Below are 15,440 nucleotides of genomic sequence, written 5' to 3'. Positions count from 1 at the left end.
ATAGGTTAATAATGTGCTCTCAACCTAAAAAAACAACATGTGACAAATAAGCATATTACATTTTTAATATGGATAAATTGATCTTTTTCATAATGATGTCAACAGTCATTTTAATATATGCATTTAACAGATGTTATGCATGAAAGTAAGTACCACTTTAAATTAAAAAAAAGATTTTTTGAATCTACGGTGCATACAAATGAATCTCCGCTTCTCAAGATGAAAAACATGCCGCCTTTGTAATCAGTCATATTTTACTGATAAAGACAACAGCCAGACAAAACGTTCAGCGTGCCAAGAGCTATAAACTAGAACAATGGCCAGTTTACTAATGCATTTCACTCTGTCCCACTGTAATCCCGTTGCATTTATTTAATTTAAATAATTTCACAATTCAGATTTTCTGAATTATTCAAATTGGAGACATTTATGCAATATCAACACTAATTCCCATTACAGTTTTAATGACACTGACCAACATAACATGGGTTTTCTGCATAGTTGACTTGATCTAGACAGTATGATAGCCTAGGAACACGAGAACTTACATATTTGCCTCAAAACAGAAAAATATCTAATATAAAAAAGCCGACAGATCTCCCTACGTGATTATTTTTACTAATATAAGCAGCAATTTTGCCAATGTCTAGGTTGAAAAGGCAGGTGTAGACAGCGCTTTTGTCTTAAACATTTGGTTGTATCTAATGCAAGTGAACCCGTCATTCAAAAAGTAAAAACAGGCTACATGCTAACATGTAACATTCTCGGTTGCTAGCATTAGTGCTCATTCTGCAGTTTTACTTCTGACAGATGCACAGTGTTTATGTAAATCTACGTAAAGTAAAATGAAGGATAGCGTGTAAAAAAAAAAAAAGAGATACATGAAGGAATGTCGTGTTGAGCGAATAAAATAGTTCCTGAGTCTTTTTTTCCAATTCATGATAGTCTTTGTAAAGGCACTTTGGAAGAGAGCGTTCATGTGATGCGAGTGGTCTGGGTTACCGAAACATTCTGTGCCAGAAGGACTGAAAAGCGGACGAGTTGAAGGCACCGATGAATATGAGGAGCAGGATATAGAGGCCCATCATGATGGCAAAATGATGTCTGACGAGCCACGACCTCCCTTGAGCATGTCTGCAATCAGAACAGAACATCATTTTATCTAGTTAAGAGTTCATTTAATGAATAGAACACAATGAAAAGTCTATCAAGCTTCAAAATGATAAAAAGCATCATAAGAATATCCTAAAAATGGTCCATACGACTAATGTGCTATATTCCAATTCTTTGGAAGTCATGCTAGGGCTGGGTTAAAAATACTGATTTCTTGATTTTAAATAATAATCATTTTGGCCCCGTTTACACCTGGTATTAAAGGGTTAATTCACCCAAAAATGAAAATGTGATGTTTATCTGCTTACCTGCAGAGTATCCAACATGTAGGTGTCTTTGTTTCTTTAGTAGAACACAAATGAAGATTTTTAACTCCAACCATTGCTGTTGGCCAGTCATATAATGATGTGAATGGGTAACGTTTCATGAGAGCAAAACAAAAACATGCTTAGACAACATGCACAAAGAGCCCTGTGGCTCATGACGACACATCGATATCTTAAGACACAAACGAAGTTTGTGTAAGAAATCAAGCCGTATTTATATTATTTTTTACCTCAAATACAACGCTATATCCAACAGCCTGGAACACGGTTAAAGGGTTAGTTCACCCAAAAATGAAATTGATGTCATTTATGACTCACCCTAATGTCGTTCCGCACCTGTAAGACCTCCGTTCATCTTCAGAACACAGTTGAAGATATTTTATATTTTAGTCCCAGAGCATATGGAGTCTATGCCCACTTTACTGTCCATGTCCAGAAAGGGAAACATAATCAAAGTAGTCCATATGTGACATCAGTTGGTTGATTAGAATCTCTTGAAGCATTGGAAATACATTTTGGTCCAACAATATCAAAAACTACGACTTTATTCAACATTGTCATCTCTTCCGTGTTCCTCCATAAAGATTCAAACGGTGTGAATCGATCAATGATTCGGGTCGCCAATGTCACGTGATTTCAGCAGTTTGGCAGTTTGATGCGATCTGAACTGCTGAAATCCTGTGACATGGGTGACCCGAATCATTGATCGATTCACACCTTTTAAATCTTTTTGGAGTAACATGGAAGAGAAGACCATGCTGAATAAAGTCGTAGTTTTTGATATTTTTGGACCAAAATGTATTTTCGATGCTTCAAGAGATTTTAATCAACCAACTGATGTCACATATGGACTACTTTGATGATGTTTTCATTCCCTTTCTGGACATGGACAGTAAAGTGGGCATAAACTGCATATGCTCTGGGACTAAAATCTAAAATATCTTAAACTGTGTCTGAAGATGAACAGAGGTCTTACGGGTGTGGAACAACATTAGGGTGAGTCATTAATGAAATCAATTTAATTTTTGGGGTGAACTAACCCTTTAACTTTCGGTAAGGTCAATATCCACGCTCTGGTTCGTATATCCCATATCCAGAGCGTGTTCCAGGCTGTTGGATATAGAGTTTTATTTTAGGTAAAAAATGATATAAATACGGCTTGATTTCTCACACAAACTGATCATTTTGTGTCTTAAGATATCGATGTGTCGTTATGAGCCACAGGGCTCTTTGTGCATTTAGACTGAGCATGTTTTTTTTTTTTTTTTTGCTCTCATAGAACGTTACCCATTCACATCAATATATGACTGGCCAACAGCAATGGTTGGAGTTAAAAATCTTCATTTGTGTTCTACTGAAGAAAAAAGACCACTACATGTTGGATGGGGGTTAGCAGATAAACATCACATTTTCATTTTTGGGTGAACTAACCCTTTAAGATGCGTTGTGGTCAATCGGATCTCAAGTAGACAAGGAAGACAGGGCCTGATGTATAAACGTTGCATACGCACAAAATGTGCATAGAAACGTACACAATTGATATGATAATTCTACTCTAAATAGCAAAACATATGTTTTGATCATTATTTGTACAAAAATATTTTCTCGATGCGCACTTGACTCCAAGCAGATTGCTTAGCAACATAGGTGGTATAATGACAGACACCGAAGGACTCGTTCGGTGATCGAATGCTCCATTGGCCGGTTTGATTAAGTCCGATGACACAGTTCTTTACAACCTCTGCTGCATGTAGGTGTGCTGTTGTGTCGTGTGCAAACAGACAGGAACCTAATGATAACCATTTTCGTGCTCTTCCCAATATTATGAAAAATACCATTGTATTTGAAGGATAGAATTGGAAGGAAACCATGCAAAAGATATGCATATTTAATTTTTCAGACAATTTACACTTCAAAAAATAACCTGCTTCCATTAAAAATATTTACACATCCTAATATATTGCCAAAAGTATCGTGAAACCAATCCAAATAGTTGAAATGATTGTTCCAATCACTTTCATGGCCACATGTGAATAAAATCAAGCACCTAGGCATGTAAACTGCTTCTACAAACATTTGTGAAAGAATGTGTTCCAAAGAATAACTTTGGACCACTCAGTTATGCATAGTAAAACTAGGCATCGTAAGCTCTATATATGGTCATGAACGCACAATTTTCTGCTGACTGGTTTTTATAAAGTAAATTTTGCACAGGTTCTGCCTCATAAAAAAATCTAGCTTTTGTGTGTACGCACACAAGGTTGAAATATATTATACATGAGTGCATTGGTGTCTTAATCTGTCACTTTTGTCCATTTTCAACCAGTTCTGTTTTGATTTTCATTTATTTCTTTAAACAGGGACAGTGTAAAATATACATTTAACCTTAAAAAGGAGAGATGCATTTTACCAGGTTGTAGCACTTGTGCTAATTTACACCTGCAGTCCCTGGACAGGCTGATGTAAACAAATCAAGATAATAATACATTTATCCCAGAACAACATTCAAATAATCAAACCCTGCATTCATTCTACAACATGCATTTACAAATACACTCTTCACCTACACATCAACAACTAAACATTATGTGAACATGTTTGTTGTGAAAGAAGCCCTTTTTTGACCCAATGTGAAAAAAGTGTTAAAATTCACACGTGGTTAACTCTGTTGGTAACTTATTCCACTGTCTGATAGCTACGCTTGAAAAAAACTGAGCGACCAAGTGCTGTTTTACATATTGGAAACCTACACTCACCCCGAACAGCCGACCGAGTGGCTCGAAATTTTCTGAACTCAGTAAGATTAACTTTTTTAAAGGGGTCATATAATGGCATTTTTATATTAAGTTAATATGATTCTTTAGTGTCTAAATGAAAACGTTGTAATATACTTTAAAATAAAAATTCTCATTAGTATTGTAAGAAATTTTTTTTTACCTGGTCAAAAACAGCTCTGTTTTCACCAAGTCATTTCAGTGCATACAGTTTTAAATGAAGAATGACCCCGCCCCTCTGTTGTGTGGGGCATGGAGTCATTGCCCGTGACAATAGAGGCGAAAGAACTGCTACACGAGTCTCTGAGAGGACAGATCATAAACCGTAAAAAACATCAACTCTATCAATTTGAACCGGAGTCAGACCGGGACAAGATGACAGCTCCAACGAAATTCAACATTTAAGGCTAAACAGGACGTTTCTGAATGGTTGGTTAAAGTAATGTCACTTTGATCTATCTTTATGTACTGGCAGGGTAATGTTAGGGCGAATGTTACGTGTTTACTGATGTATACCTAAGTTCATTGACAGATTGATGTTACACCTAATGCCAATAATAATAATAATTTTTCTGTTAATGCCGGTTTGTCTGTGATGCGTAACGTTATCTATGCAATGTAATAACTGTTACAACACGATTTATTTTTAGACAGTAACAGACACTGTTATAAACCATCTACATAATTAAGCTTAGTGTTAACTTACCACATCCACGTTAACTTTAAAACCAGTGATAACACAATAACCATAACGTGTTCATTATATACGTGGGATAATGAATTATACTGAGAACATCATACATAGAAAGCATGCAGTAATTTAACGTTACCCTGTAAACTTTAACTGCAGTTCATCGTGAAGCATTTCAACTTCTTGTGGAGGGGCAGCATAAACACGAAGAGCTGGTACAGATCTTTATTCAGGAGCAGCTGAATTAAATGTTCGGATTTAGGAACATCAGAATGACTGCTGTGTTCATTTTTACACCCAAGAACAGAACACTACAATCGCCCAGCGTCTCTCTAATGGCGGACTGTGACGACTATAGACATCATATAGATTTGAAACCTATATAATGTCTGTGGTAACGACGACAGCTTGATCTCACTCAAGGCGGGTCTGAGATGAAACACTGCTGTCAATCAACAGTCGTGGGAGGAGTGTCCGATCGTGTGACGTCACACATCGAACGGCTCGATTTGAGACGAGAAAACATAGAGATTTAAAAAAAAAACACTTGATGGATTTTTATCATTATAGGATGCTTGTGTACAGGCACTGCCAACACACATTTCCATACAATCAGCTTGTAAAAGTGCATGTACCATTATATGACCCCTTTAAGGGAGGAACTACAGTACCATTTATTATCTTAAACAAAAGACAGATTTTAATATATGATTATATTTTCAAAACTTAAGCTACGTTTTTTTGAGAATATGACAATGATGAAATAACCGAGATTTCTTATCAAGAACCTTAAGAGAACTTTTGTTCAATGATTTCAGTGATTTTCAATGATTTTCAATGATTTTAACAAAAGTGCAAGAATATAAAAGCATTTAGATATAAATTAGATACATCTATGGTCAAAGAGTTCCTAATATATCTAAACTGTGCAATATTAATTTTCAACGTATTAACTTTTTTATATGTTTTTTAAAATTTTAATTTGGGTCAAGAGTAACTCCTAAATATTTAATTTGATCAACCCATGATATTTCTTGACCTTCAATTATAATTTTTGATTCAGTTTTACATGACGAAAACGTACGTTGATTTGTAAAGAACATAGAAACCGTTTTATCATCAAGTGAGAGTTTTTCAGCCAACTGGAAATATTTTTCATTTCCTCGGTTAACTTTTGGGCAACACCCTTAACAGTTTTACCATGAATATACACCACAGTGTCATCAGCATACATTATCATTTAAGCATTAGTACACACAGATGGAAAATCATTTATATAAAGCGAGAACAATAGAGCCCTGCGGCGCACCCATGGTGCATGCTTGTAGAGAAGATGATACATTATTTACCAATACACACTGCTGTCTTGCACTAAGGAAAGATTGAATCCAGTTTATTGTACTTCTACTAATAGAGAAATGTTCTAATTTATCTATCAGTAGTTCATTGTATCGAATGCCTTACGCAAATCAAGAAAGACCGCCCCTACAACTCCTCCAATATCCAAACTTGATTTTATTTCCTCTATTAAATAGCAGCGGCTTTACTATAGCTGTTTTCAGAGCTATAGGAAAAATAATTTCATTTATAGACTGATTTATAACTTTAGTTAATACTGGAGGCAAAATTTCTTTGTGCTCTTTTAAAAACACAGAATCAATGGCAAAGATGTCTTTTGATTAACTATTATTTAAGTGTGATATTACTTTTAAAACTGTTCCTTCATCTACATAAGATAGTTAAAAAAATTACTCACCACCGTTAAATGTATGTACAACATATCAGCTAAACCCTGCAGAGAATCTAAAAAATAATCATTCAAATTTGTTTCTACCACTGTATTATCATGTTGAATAGCTCCATTTATTTTGAGTTGTACTTGACCACAATTTATCTTTTCTTTTCCAAGTAATTTATCCATACTTTTCCAAAGATGTTTACTATTACCTTTTGCATCTTTAATCAGATTTAAATAAAAGTTTGCCTTGGCTTTTGTTGCGTAGTGACTTTATTCCTTAAACTTTTATATACATAATGATCAATGGACATTTTTGTTTTTAAGAAAAGTTTTAAGTGCCAGATCTCTCTGCTTCATCATATCCCAGCTACTAAACCATGGCAATTTCTTTATATATTTCTTCAAGTGGTGTGTCCATGTGAATGAGGAAGTCTCACCGAGATCTGTAGCGTCTCTGAGAATACACCAGCAGGTATTTCACCCTCAAAAGCTCGTTATTGGTCACCACAAAGTACTTCTCGGGCACCTCGCCACCTTCACTGTTCCTGGCCCTCAGACGCTGGCGGTCAAAGCTCTCCGAATCTGAAACACAACGTGAGAGCGGAATTTTAGATATCAGCTTGGATGGTATCATAATGGATGATAATTTTTACACAAAATTGGAATAAAAATCAGTGTTTGCTTTTATTTTGTTGACAAGAACATAGCATACTTCTGTTTGAAAGGTTTATAGTTGCAAACTGTTTTACATGCAAGTTTTTCATGCATTTAAAAACAGCAATGACATAAAACATAATTATTGGCGTTCAGTATTGGCTAGAATTTTAATATCATTAATATTGAACCTTTTTTCACTGGTTTATCCAATTATAAACAATAATAAAAGAGGACTTTGTGATTAATACATGTATAATTAGGTGCTGGTCATATAATTAGAATATCATCAAAAAAGTTGATTTATTTCACTAATTCCATTGAAAAAGTGAAACTTGTATATTTTATTCATTTATTACACACAGACTGATACATTTCAAATGTTTATTTCTTTTAACTTTGATGATTATAGCTGACAATTAAGGAAAATCCCAAATTCAGTATCTCAGAAAATTTGAATATTACTTAAGACCAATACAAAGAAAGGATTTCTAAAAATCTTGGCCAACTGAAAAGTATGAACATGAAAAGTATGAGCATGTACAGCACTCAATACTTAGTTGGAGCTCATTTCGCCAGATTTACTGCAGCAATGCGGCGTGGCATGGAGTCGATCAGTCTGTGGCACTGCTCAGGTGTTATGAGAGCCCAGGTTGCTCTGATATGGCCTTCAGCTCTTCTGCATTGTTGGGTCTGGCATATCGCATCTTCCTCTTCACAATACCCCAGAGATTTTCGATTGGGGTTAAGGTCAGGCGAGTTTGCTGGCCAATTAAGAACAGGGATACCATGGTCCTTAAACCATGCACTGGTTGCTTTGGACCTGTGTGCAGGTGCCAGGTCCTGTTGGAAAATGAAATCTGCATCTCCATAAAGCTGGTCAGCAGCAGAAAGCATGAAGTTTCTAAAACTTCCTGGTATACGGCTGCGTTGACCTTGACCTTTGACCTCAGAAAACACAGTGGACCAACACCAGCAGATGACACGAAACCCCAAACCATCACTGACTGTGGAAACTTTACACTGGACCTCAAGCAACGTGGCTTGTGTGCTTCTCTCTTCCTCCAGACTCTGGGACCCTGATTTCCAAAGGAAATGCAAAATTTACTTTCATCAGAGAACATAACTTTGGACAACTCAGCAGCAGTCCGGTGCTTTTTGTCTTTAGCCCAGATTAAACGCTTCTGATGCTGTCTGTTGTTCAAGAGTGGCTTGACACAAGGAATGCGACAGCTGAAACCCATGTCTTGCATACATCTGTGTGTATCAATACTTGAAGCACTGACTCCAGCTGGAGTCCACTCTTTGTGAATCTCTCCCATATTTTTGAATGGGTTTTGTTTCACAATGCTCTCCAGGGTGTGGTTATCCCTATTGCTTGTACACTTTTTTCTACGACATATTTTCCTTCCCTTAGCCTTTCTATTAATGTGCTTGGACACGGAGCTCTGTGAACAGCCAGCCTCTTTTGAAATGACCCTTTGTGTTTTGTCCTCCTTGTGCAAGCTGATTAGATTGCGCAAACGTGTGTGTGTGTGCGGAGCTTCTTCGCAGCTCCATGAGTCGGTGGGCAGGGCTACTGAATTAAATGTGCTGTAGAGGCGGTTTTTCGTCACGCGATGACGTAAAGATGCGCACATCGTTTTCTGGGCCTGGTGTCTATAAAAGCATCCTTTGACTAACAAGGAAGTTTTCAGCTTCAGCTCTATTTTTATATTACCATTACCTTTTATATATCAAAAGCTCTAGGGAAAGTTGATTTCTCAATTCATCACCCCTTTAAAAAAAAGAAATGGCTGTATCGTGGTCAGTAGACGAGCTAATGCCGCATCTATAATGATCAGTATAAAATCCCACCCACTTTGAAGCGTTACAAAAAAACTGCAGTGTAAAAAAAAAACCGAGCCGAGATGTACCACGCAGTGGAAAAGTGCCATAAGCAACTTCTTTCAAAAACATAAAAATGTTTAAAGACCCCAAACTTTTGAACAGTAAGTGTAGACAGCTGTTCATCTGACACATTACACATTACCTTTCTTCTTCACCTGACACTTCACATCAGGATGATCGATGATTTCACACAAGGCAACGCAGCTGATCAGAGGCCCGAGGACGCTTTCCCTCCATCCGTTACCGTGAGGACTGTAAAGGATGGCCATGCTGAGGTCACTGGTCAGGTATGTGCCCTCCCCAAACAGTGAGGTCTGAAATAGCATAATCAAAGATTAAGTGGCTTACTGTGTTTGAACCAATGAGCAGATAACACTGTAGTTATAATTATCATCTTCACACATTATCTAAACATGAACTGATAAGGCACAGTCAATCACATCTGTCGTGCATAATTATTTGTAGTCCTCTATGATAATCAAAGAATGATTGCCTGGAGAGCATCCAAAACGGGTATAAACAAGCATAATCCTGCGGCGCACATCATCCACATGCTGACCTTGTTCAGATGGCAGTGTAATCCGTTGTGTATGATGGAGTGGAAGTTCTCCAGTCTGCTGCCGTGGAATGCATAGATGAGGTCTCGTCCGGCCCGCGTCCTCTCAAACTTGGAGTTGAGCAAGTCACAGTACTGCAGTTCAAAGAGGAAATCTGGGGCTGGAGCTGAAACCCCCTCACCTTGCGTCAGCTGGCTCAGTCTGGCAAACTGATGGCGTGAGAATGAACATTTATATTAACCAGTGAAGCAGGGAAGTGCAAAACTAAACAGACTAGTCTATGGGTCATCTAAATGGCTAGTCCAGAACACCAAAAAATAATGTTTTCTTAACGATTAACATTATTTTGCTGATGAAAATGAACCAATTATTTTTTGTGAACCAGAAACATGGAGTGCTACCAGTGTTTTTAACTTCCTCCACTGAATAATTATTATGAGATGTTTGTTTTTTTGTGATTCACAAACATATAGAGTGACCAGTGCAGCCTGAACTAATAATTCTTATTAGCCGGTGAATCACAAAGATTGAATGTTTCTAGGGTTGATCCATCCTAAAAAAAAAACTCTTATGAACTGATTCTTTTTCTGAATCAGAAACATGGAGTGTTACCAATGTTGTTCTATTCCCCAACAAATGATTCTTATCAGCTGGTCCTTTTTAATGAATCACAACGATAGCGTGCTTCTAGGGTTGATCCATTCTAAACAATTGATTCTTATGAACTGTTTCTTTTTATGAATCATAAATATGGAGTGCTACCAATGTTGCTCCACTCCCAAAGATAGGAGACGACTCTGAAAGTGAATCACAAAGATACATAGGGTTGATCCATCCTGAACAAATGACTCTTATGAACCGATTCATTTTTGTAAACCAGAAACATGGAGTGCTAAGAGTGTTTTTAACATCCTGCAATGACAAATGGTTATGAGCTGGGGATTTTTTTGTGATTCACAAACACAGAGTAACCAGTGTAGTCTGAATCAATAATTCTTATCAGCCAGTGAATCACAAAGATTGAGAGCTTATAGGGTTGACCAATCCTGAACAAATGACTCTTATGAAACGGTTCTTTTTTAGAATCACAAACATAGTGGTTCTTTGGTTGTTCCTTCCATGAAGAAATTATTATAATAAGTTGGTTCTTTTTAGTAAATCAAAAACATCACCAGTGCAGTATGAACTAATGACTTGTATTACAATCAATACAATGATTTGTATTGGTGTATTAAGTGGAGTTTTATAATCTAAAAAAAATATTTAGCAAATAATTGGGTTACTACTGTACAATATTTTCGATTTGTGCTTTGTTGCATCTATTCAGTTGAAATCTGAACAAATATATGTACTGCATTTTACTTCTCTAAAATATTAAAATATCTCTTTATAAAATCATTAACAGGATCCAGAATCAGATTCATCTGCCATGTGCAAAGATCTAGCAATACCTCCTCTTTCTGCAGGGTCTTCACAGCAAAACTCTTGGAGGACAGAACCCAGTGCACAAGAGCCAGATGATGATCTCCATCACCATGTCCCAGACGCACCAGATCCCTCACGTTTGGTAAAGTATCCACATCTTTTTGCTGTTGAGGAACATAGTAGAATCAAAACTATAACATACGTTTGTTTGGGAAAGCCAACCAACAACATGGAGAGGGCAATTTCTTCAAACATCTCACCAGGTCTTCAAAGTCCTTGATCTCTCCTCTAAGGTAGCGAGGGGGGAAGGGTCTGAGCGCCGAATCGCGTTTGTAGCTCTGGACGGCGGCCACAAAGAGACTGCAGCGCAGGTCCGCCGCTACTGGGTCTCGATGCAGACAGGAGCAAACCAGCTCTCTGACCGCAGCTGTCGGGAGAGGCGGCTGCATTCCCAACTCTACAGTGCATTTAGCATGCCAATAAACTACAAGAAGAGATTTTCGTTCACGCAAAACATTTCAATTGTAAATCTTGTAGTGTCAAAGCGAGTTTACCTGATACCCGTCAAATGTTTAGAAACATTACAATTTTTTTGTATGTTTTTTTTTTCTTATGCTCATCAAGGCTGCATTTATTTGATTAAAAAAAAATCCTTTTTTTTTTATATTGTGAAATATTGATATTTTAATGTACTCTAAAATATAATTTATTTCTGTGATCAAAGCTGAATTTTCAGCATCATTAATCCAGTCTTCAGGGTCACATGATCCTTCATAAATCATTCTAATATGATGATTTATTATCAATGTTGGCTTAATATTTTATTTATAACCAGTGATATTTTTTTCAGGATTCTTTGATTAATAAAAAATTAAAAAGAACTTAAAAATAGAAATATTTTGTAACAGCATACACTACCGTTCAAACCTTTGGGGAAGTTCTTTTATATATATATATATATATATATATATATATATATATATATATATATATATATATATATATATATATATATATATCGTTTTATATAAAAAAAATACTTAATATAAATAATTTTATTTTATATTATTTTTTATAAATTCATTGTAATTATTATACAATAATAATTAACTTATACATTTCCTTTAAATTTTTATATAGTTACCATCTTGATCTATTAAAAATAATGAAGTTTCAACAAAGTTAAGAATTACACGAATTAAATGAATGCATAATGAATTTTTTTTTTGAAAAGACACTTGTTTTCAGTGCGACTGATAGCTCAGCCAATATGCAGGGAGTATAATATTAAACTACAATATACATGCATCTACTATTTGCTAATGCTCGAAAGTGTTACTGTTTTAATGCGATAGTTCGTTTAATAGTCTCTGCTGACTTTGTTTACATGTTGAGCATGTTAGCTGGTTAGCACAGCTTATCATCTCATTACTAGAAAAATGCACTCTCGCTTCAAGACACAAACGATTACTCACCGGGTACTCAGCACTCCACTTTTAAAAACATTCAAAATATCACACATTTGCCATACATGTACATATCTCACCTTATGTGCCTGAAGCTCAGGCATCTGACAGCCACCGGAAGCTAAACGTGTCCAAGTCGGCCCGCGGCGACTGACCTCTACCAACAGAGGGCGCCATACACTGAGAGCCAATGGAAAACAGCTTCTTCTTCTTCTTGTTCTTCAATGGCGATCCACTCTTTAGGAACATTGTCGCCATCTGTACTCTGTACTGGATACCGCAAACCGTTTTTTTCCTCACTGGTGATGATTGAAACGTGTATGGATGTTTCATACTCTGTCTGTCCCAATCAATCAGTCATATTAGTTAACTCCTTAATTGCAGAACATATCCCTATTCTAGCCTCGTGATTGACAGATCCTTTAGAACCACCCGTAAACATTTGTCAAATTTAATACATTTAGTTAAGAGTCAAATCAGAAGATCTTACTGACCTTAGCCCACACTACTCTTATGAATATGAATATCATCCACGAGTATTCTTCTAGGCATCTCTCCCATTTCTATCCTGCAGGGCAAATGCTGAACATATCTGGATGGAGTGAATTGATATGATTTGTAAGCACATATAGGCTATTCTCCACATTAAATCATATGGACGTTTTTTGGATTTTAGTATGAATATAGTATGAAACCTATATAAATAGTATATAGTATGAAGCCTTTTTATTTTCTATAAGCTAGTGCAATCCAAAACAATGACAAAAAAATTCAAATTTAGAAGATATTCGAAATGTAGCACAGTCTCTCACTTCCGCTAAAACCGATCAATGATTTTGATGACATCACTCAGTACTTCAGCTTCTCATCAGATTTTCTGTCCAATCAAACACTCTAGAATCTAGAGCGTCTAAACCGTTCACTTGTTGCTCACACACTTACAGTGCATCCGGAAAGTTCACAGCGCTTCACTTTTTCTACATTATGTTATGTCACAGCCGTATTCCAAAATTGAATAAATTCATGATTTTTTTCCCCTCAATCGACAAACAATACCCCCTAATGACAATGTGAAAGAAGTTTTTTTGTAATCTTTACAAAAAAAAATTTTTTTTTAAAGCATCTTTGGCACCAATTACAGCCTCAAGCTTTTTTTTTTTTTGAGTAATGATGCTACAAGCTTGGCAGTGGCACACCTATTTTTTGGCAAGTTTTTTCAATTTTTCTTTGGAGGACCTCTCAAGCTCCATCAGTTTGGATGGGGAGCATTGGTGCACAGCCGTTTTCAGATCTCTCCTGAGATGTTCAATTAGTTCAAGTCTTGGCTCTGGCTTGGCTACTCCAGGACATTCACAGAGTTGTCCCATACAGCCACTCCTTTGTTATCTTGGCAGTGTGCTTAGGGTTGTTGTCCTGTTGGACGATGAATCTTCGCCCCAGTCTGAGGTCCAGAGTACTCTGGAGTAGGTTTCATCAAGGATGTCTTTTTACTATGGCTGCATTCCTCTTTCCCTTCATCCTGACTAGTCTCCCAGTTCCTGCCGCTGAAAAACATCCCCACAGCATGATGCTGCCACCACCATGGTTCACTGTAGGAATGGTATTGACCAGGTGTTGAGCGGTGACTGGTTTCCTCCAGACATGATGCTTGCAATTCTACATTATATATGAACTTGTTACGGTTATTTAAAAGTAACTATTTATATTACAATATTACTGTCTCAGAACTGTAATGTGTTACATTACTCCTGTATTAGTTTTGAGTTACTTTCACCAAAATAACTACAGAAGTAGAACGAAACATTCTAAAATGACAAAATGTAGGCTACTACAGAGCATTTTACATCCAGTAGAAGGTGATATGATGTATCATAATAACTGTGGGCTATCTAGGCTACTAACAATATAGCATAATTGACAAAGTGAGAGCTCAAGACAATCCCATTTATGTATTCATGATATGTTTTATTCTTTTAAGTTTATAGTGTTGTCTTTTGTTCTCTTGTGTTTTGAAGTTCATGTTGTGTTTCTTCTAATTGACTCTTTGGTATTCAAGAGAAACAGACTGCATAGCGATGATTTCTGCAGACATACGATAATGCATGATCTTCAGAATTTACTTAAAACCATATCTTATCTGCTACAGCCTACCACAAACTTGGCAAGATCACCATGACTTTTAGAGGTGGCATTCCTGATAAAAGCTAATCTATGCAGAAAGGGCCTTAAAGGGTAAGTTCACCCAAAAATGACTTACCCTAATGCCGTTCGACACCCGTTAGACCTCATCGTTCATCTTTGGAACACAAATGAAGATATTTTTGTTGAAATCCACTGGCTTAGAAAAGCTTTCATTGACACCAATGTGATTTCCTCTCTCAAGACCCATTAAAGGCACTAAAGACGTTGTTACAAAGTCCATCTCACTACAGTGGCTCTACAATAATGCTATGAAGCGCCGAGAATAGTTTTTGTGCGCAAAAAAATAAATAAATATATGACAGTATATGATGGGCCGATTTCAAAACAAAGCTTCAAACTGTTATAAATCAGCATATCGATTCATGATTTGTATCGCCAATGTCACGTGATTTCAGCCATTTGGTGGTTTGACACAAGATCCGAATCATGAATCATACGCTGATTCATAACTGGGACCACAACGGAATCCAATCCACCGGAACTGGAACCACCAGAACAGGATCCACCGGAACAGAATCCACCAGAACCCGATCCACCGGAAGTGGGACCATCCGATCCCATCTGGAGCTTTAGAGAAAGCCCTGTGCTCCTCCCAAGCACGCAG

The 15,440-nt window shown here is 36.7% G+C and overlaps 1 protein-coding gene across 2 annotated transcripts; it reads right to left on the bottom strand.

The window, feature by feature from the left end:
• Window positions 1-52: 52 nt before the first annotated feature.
• Window positions 53-12,888, bottom strand: parp16 (poly (ADP-ribose) polymerase family, member 16). Of its 2 annotated transcripts, none has more exons than XM_067436846.1 (7): window positions 12,715-12,888; window positions 11,429-11,625; window positions 11,195-11,332; window positions 9,746-9,952; window positions 9,329-9,500; window positions 7,080-7,224; window positions 53-1,134 (listed from the first exon to the last, which is right to left on the bottom strand). In XM_067436846.1, exons 2-7 carry the CDS (start codon window positions 11,615-11,617, stop codon window positions 999-1,001), a joined length of 987 nt encoding a protein of 328 aa, XP_067292947.1. In that variant the 5' UTR covers window positions 11,618-11,625; window positions 12,715-12,888; the 3' UTR covers window positions 53-998. The 2 variants fall into 2 exon arrangements, with proteins under 2 accessions (XP_067292947.1, XP_067292946.1); XM_067436845.1 differs by having other exon boundaries at window positions 11,429-11,652; window positions 12,715-12,886.
• Window positions 12,889-15,440: the final 2,552 nt, after the last annotated feature.

The sequence above is a fragment of the Pseudorasbora parva genome, chromosome 25 (assembly GCF_024679245.1).
Source record: "Pseudorasbora parva isolate DD20220531a chromosome 25, ASM2467924v1, whole genome shotgun sequence".
In the NCBI taxonomy this organism is placed as follows: Eukaryota; Metazoa; Chordata; class Actinopteri; order Cypriniformes; family Gobionidae; genus Pseudorasbora; species Pseudorasbora parva.
The sequence above is the reverse complement of the archived record's forward strand: the minus strand, read 5'-3'. Positions and strand labels throughout refer to the sequence as shown.

Coding starts and splice junctions, on each gene's coding strand:
- parp16 (XM_067436846.1), bottom strand. CDS start 11,617: ATGCAGCCGCCTCTCCCGACAGCTGCGGTCAGAGAGCTGGTTTGCTCC. Junction 9,501..9,745: donor TACACTGCCATCTGAACAAG/GTCAGCATGTGG, acceptor ATGCTATTTCAG/ACCTCACTGTTTGGGGAGGG. Junction 7,225..9,328: donor GTGTCAGGTGAAGAAGAAAG/GTAATGTGTAAT, acceptor GTTGTGTTTCAG/ATTCGGAGAGCTTTGACCGC.